This window comes from Nerophis ophidion, linkage group LG03 (genome assembly GCF_033978795.1).
Source record: "Nerophis ophidion isolate RoL-2023_Sa linkage group LG03, RoL_Noph_v1.0, whole genome shotgun sequence".
Lineage (NCBI taxonomy): Eukaryota > Metazoa > Chordata > Actinopteri > Syngnathiformes > Syngnathidae > Nerophis > Nerophis ophidion.
The window spans coordinates 61,317,785-61,323,330 of NC_084613.1; the positions used below are offsets into that span (position 1 = coordinate 61,317,785).

The window sequence follows — 5,546 nt, forward strand, 5'->3', positions numbered from 1 at the left end:
TAATTTTTGTTAATGATTTCTGTTGGTGGTGTGCCTCCAGATTTTCTCAACGCAATAAATGTGCCTTGGCTCAAAAACGGTTAAAAACACTGACGTTAATTTTCTGTGCAAAAAAAAAAAAAAGTATGAAGTAAAGCTAACTGTATTAAAGGAAGCTCAAATGACAACAGTTTTATTCACGTTCAACAGGTGGCGGTATTGAGCACTCGAAGTTGAATGACAACCATTATAATGAAAAAGAACTAAGAAGAAGAACGGTCACCAGAACACTAAGGAAGTTTTACAGAAGGATTAAGAGTATCGTCGACATCATTTAAACGAGCCAAGTGTGTTTGATATGGCAGACTTACCATTGTATTTAACTAATATTAACGTTTCCTTGGGACAAACCATGGAACATGATAAGGTAAGTCTGTGAAACATTTTATATCGTAAATTGGTGAACGTTGTTTATGACTTGAAGTCATTCACTTCCCTAGCTTATGTTAGCACGGTGACGTCGCCCTGGCAATGTTTATTGTTCTTCTTAATGCAGTTACAATATCACACAACAGTCAGTTGTGTTTTTCTTGTGTCTGATTTATGGTTTTTGTCCCCTTCCCTCGTTTTACTTCTTGATTTTTATAGTAAAAATATCGAGATGGACATACTTCCAAGGCTGTCAATAAGAACAAATAAGAAATAAGTGGTACTATATATATATATATATGTGTGTGTGTGTGCATATACATATATATATATATTTATATTTATATATATATATATATATATATATATATATATATATATATATGTATATGTAGTTGAGTTTATGCCAAAAAGTTCTATTTTGGTTTCATCTGACCACATGACATTCTCCCAATCCTCTGCTGTATCATCCATGTATCCATTTTGGTATAAACTCAACTCTTCGTGTTTGGAGGAAGAAGAATACTGAGTTGCATCCCAAGAACACCACACCTACTGTGAAGCATGGGGGTAGAAACATCATGCTTTGGGACTGTTTTTCTGCTAAGGGGACAGGACGATTGATCCGTGTTAAGGAAAGAATGAATGGGGCCATGTTCAGTTCACTCTTGTTAGATGTCAACTTTGCCATAAAATAGTGCAAATTCCAGGTTTTTGTGCGTACGTACGCTTAATACACAAGCCTCCATATGTTTTGGGTGGAATTCATGGGGTTCACTGTGACATTTGAAGCGCCAACTAATGGCAGAAATGTTTTTGACTCAAATTTAGCTTGCAACTTGAAGCCCACCAGTCAGCTGAAAAACAACATATCTTAAAACACTCTTAAGTAGGGATCCTGTTAAGTTGAAGTAACACTGTATGTATATTTGCCATACTTTGTTACGGGTTTGTATGCATGTCTCTGTTGTCAGAGTCCAGTCGAGGAGGCCACAGGCTTTGAGAGAGTGGAGATGGGTGACTCAGTGGAGAGGCAGGGAAAGATCAAGGTTCCCCGCAGGACTATCTATTTTGCAAGTGGTGAGACCATGGAGGAATACAGTACTGATGAGGAGGAGGAAGAGGAGCCCGTGAAGAAAGAGGTTGTTACTGTGGATACGGTGAGGTCACATAAAAAATTCACCATTACGAAACAAATCCATAATCATCTTTTGAGACCTGCAAGTAACTTAGCAAAGTACATCCTTCTTTCAAGGTCTAAACTGGGTGTATATTATGTACTTATATTAACCTGTACTAGTCATATTGTTAAATAGGGAAAATTGCCTTTACTGTAGGTTTTTAAGCTATCTGTTCTAAGTGTGTCTCCCTTTTTTGTGTTCTAGTCTAAACTGACCTGGGGACCATACTTTTGGTTCCACCTGTGGAGAATGACCACCTCTACTATCTCAGGTAACACATTTCCAAAATTAGCCCACAGAGCACTATTTATTGTTTATCATTTACAATTCTTATGTGAGACAAGCACACGTTTCCTTTTTTCTGCATCCCAAATCCTAAATAAACAATGAAGGTATTGGGATTAGTATTACTCTGCCTGTACAGCGCTCTAAAACAAATAAAATCCACAAACTTCCATCAACGTGTTATATACACACTATATGTAAATATGTAATGTAGTGACGGACACATTCATAGTAAAATGTTTACATATTTTGGCATTTCACAGATGCATCATATAGTTCGCTGTTTCTTTCAACAACTATTATAAATCATGGCAAGCTTCATGAAAGCCAACAACGATGACTATTGGGACAAATGATGATCCAGAACTTTATATTTCTGAGGAGGATGAGCTACAAGTTTTGAGCTACAGATTTTAGAAGCTGAGTGATAAGCAGATTCAACAAGGAGCAGTATTGCTAAATGCTAAACAAGAAACAAACAAGAAATACAATCTACGAAAATAATAAAACAATTACTCACTGCACACTGTCTGCACTCCCTGGGATGTTGGGTGATGGGATGTTCATATCTTCCCGTCATATTATTCTTAATTTACGCACAGGTAAAAAAAAAAAAAAGGGGACCCCAACAAGCGTCTTTTTGTGCCTTTCTCGCAATCTGCAGGTCTAATTTCAACATGAAACTTGATCAACTTCTCGATTTATGGCCACAAAACCTTCTACTATGCAAATGAGAACCATGATTTATAATCTAGAATTAACTTTCACCAACTGCAAGGCGATGCAGCAGCTTACCAGCTCAGCATGTCAATAACTGCATAAGCTTGTTACCTCTGTGATCAAAAAGTAGTTACACAGCGTTAGCGCTTCTAACATCGCTAATACTTGGTTAACATACATGTCACGACATGTAAATCTATTATTGTTGGCGGTTTTTGGATGATTTTTAGAGGGCTCTATGGGCGCAATTAATTACTCCCATTAGCTGCATTGTTAGCCACCTTGTACTTGCCGTATAATAAAAATTGGAATGCATAAAAAAAAAGACGTGTGTTCTTGTATTACATTAGGGTTGTGAGTAATAGACAAGATTGAACCAGAAAAAGCACCTGTGCCTCTGACTTTACAGAATAATGATGCCGTAATTGTAACTTCAAGCCACTCAAGCCATATTATGTATTTGTGAGCAAGCAGATAGCATCAAATCTTAAAAATGGTAGTTCAAAATCTTTCTGTGGCAGTTTAGATTTATCTGTGGTGGGCCACCGCAAATATGTATGGTAAACAACACTGGAGAGGCCAAAATAAATGCAGTCAAACCTATGATAAATGTCCCACACGCCATCAGACTGTACAACTCCTCTGGTGGGAAGAAGGTACTAGGATGACTGGGGATGCAAAACAATAACAATACTTAAATAAACTGCAATAAAAAACAGTGCAATACATTTTCATAACATGGTCACTACTGCCTAGTTTCTCTTGTTATATTCTATTTTTACTGTTATATTTTTATTCTTATTGTTGCTTTTTATTTTTATTCTTAGAGTAAAATGTTCTGTTTTATTTCCATTTATACCCCCATTATTTAGTTTTTAATTATATCTCAATTCTGTACACTGCTGCTGGAATTTTTAATTTTCCTGAGGGAACTCTCCTGAAGGAATCTGTAAAGTACTATCTATCCATCTATCTAAATGTGTACCTGTTTGTCCTGTAGTGTGTGACTATATGGGAGAAAGACTTGCTTCTATGTTTGGCATTACTACTCCAAAGTACCAGTACGCTATTGATGAGTATTACCGTATGAAAAAGGAGGTAGGTATATTATTATATCAATATTGTTCCGTTGAGTCATTTAATGGATTGTTGTCATCTTGCAGGAGGAGGAGGAAGAGGAGGAGAACCGTCTGGCTGATGAGGCGGAGCTTCAATTTGCAGGGCAGCAGCAGAAAAAGAGCGACAAGCACGATTGTGCTCCTCCTCCCGCTGTTGAACAGCCTGTACCACGCACTACTTTTGTAAACGTCTCCTTTGAGCACGAGCCTGAAGCGCCTCTAAATGCTATTAACAACGACATAGTGCCTTGTCCTCTCCCATCCTGAGAACCCTCCGACATAAAACCTATAACAAAATCACATATTTCTAGTAACTGGAATGAACGCTTAATATACTTACTTGTAAAGTTTAATAATAATATTTTTCTATGCTTCTATTTTGTATCTTATACGTGTCTGGATCTGACCCTTTTTATATACAGGGTTTATCACTATTCTATTTATGAATATTAATATGGATCTTCACCTAAGGTATGATATCCAAGGTAACTTATTTTCATTTGAAATAATATACAGGTTCGAATGTCTTTAACTAGTTTTCATTTATTAAACCCTTGAATGACTTTACTATTATTGACATTTTAGCCATTCACAGTCTTGTTTTTGCTGTCATAATTGTACCATTCAATGACACGACAAAATCCATTGTCATTTTCAATGGCAAAGTTCTGACTTCAACAAAGCAAGAAAACAAATTGTGGTAATCAGTACATTTCATTTTTAGATCAAGCAAATAAAAAAAAATGGCATCACTCAATTCTGAGAAAAGAATTGTGGAATCATGACAAACAAACAAAAAACGCAAGTACCAGTTCATTTCAATATACCTGGTGCAACAGCTCTCTAAAGGGTGAACACTCATTTTTAACTGCAGACCAATTAATTTATTTAATCTGCCTATTAATCTGATTCAGGTGTTGGTTTAGGAAATGAAAATGAAAAAGGATGATTACATAAATCTTTCCTTAAAATTGAGTGACTCCCCATTTTTTTTCACTCTCATTCATCTAAAGATGAAATGTGTAACTACCAAAATGTATTTTCTTGATTTATTGCTGTTTTTTTTAAATCCAGAAAGTTGCTATTTGAAATGACTATAGCTTTGTGTCAAGTTTGTTTTTTTCAGAAAATTTCCAGGGGCTGTATTCTGCTCACTTTTGTTCTCCACCTGCCATTCATATGAGAACTTCAATTATTGTGCAGCTTCTCCCATATAATGAATTTATACCAGACTGGTTTCAGATGATATTCTGATCATTTCTATTGTACTGTATGCAATATGTAAATATACTTAAGAGGATTCTCCGGGCAGTCAAGTCTGATGAAGACCATATTTATGAATTTTGTCATTTTATACTAATTTAATAAAAGTTTATTTCTTTTCCAGATTTTGAAGTGTTCTTTCCTGGATATCCATATTTTTTTTTCAGTGAGGGTGGTTTTGTAAAAGTTGTGTGAAAGTCTGTAACAGTCGGAATTCCTCATGAGATCTTCCTCTTCTTGTTGCCCTAAATCTCATGAAAAAAGTTTAATAATCATAAAACTGATTAAGGCATGCAAACACTCTCCTTTCTCCCTGACAGTTTGAAAGTAAAGACTGAAAACTTGACAGCAACTGGTGGGTGACCCTAATGCCTTTAGTAAATAAAAACATATTAAATATTCCACTTTGTACCATTACGCATCAATCAGCCCATTCACACACACCGTGCAAATAGACATCTTACCTGGTTAAATTCAGTGTTTTTAAGCTATAACAGTCATGAATGGAATATAATTTTAGTCAAATATGTTAGCCCAACAAGTTTGTTGCCTAAACAGTCTGCAGAAAACA

The 5,546-nt window shown here is 35.8% G+C and overlaps 1 protein-coding gene across 1 annotated transcript; it reads left to right on the plus strand.

Moving 5' to 3' along the window:
- The first annotated feature begins 225 nt into the window (after window positions 1–225).
- fam177a1 (family with sequence similarity 177 member A1) lies at window positions 226–5,098 on the plus strand. Its single transcript, XM_061895785.1, has 5 exons — window positions 226–406; window positions 1,383–1,568; window positions 1,794–1,860; window positions 3,595–3,692; window positions 3,758–5,098. The coding sequence occupies exons 1-5, from the start codon at window positions 338–340 to the stop codon at window positions 3,977–3,979; spliced, it is 642 nt and encodes a 213-aa protein (XP_061751769.1). The 5' UTR covers window positions 226–337; the 3' UTR covers window positions 3,980–5,098.
- The last annotated feature ends 448 nt before the right edge of the window (window positions 5,099–5,546 follow it).

Coding starts and splice junctions, on each gene's coding strand:
- fam177a1 (XM_061895785.1), top strand. CDS start 338: ATGGCAGACTTACCATTGTATTTAACTAATATTAACGTTTCCTTGGGA. Junction 1,861..3,594: donor GACCACCTCTACTATCTCAG/GTAACACATTTC, acceptor TTTGTCCTGTAG/TGTGTGACTATATGGGAGAA. Junction 3,693..3,757: donor ATTACCGTATGAAAAAGGAG/GTAGGTATATTA, acceptor GTCATCTTGCAG/GAGGAGGAGGAAGAGGAGGA.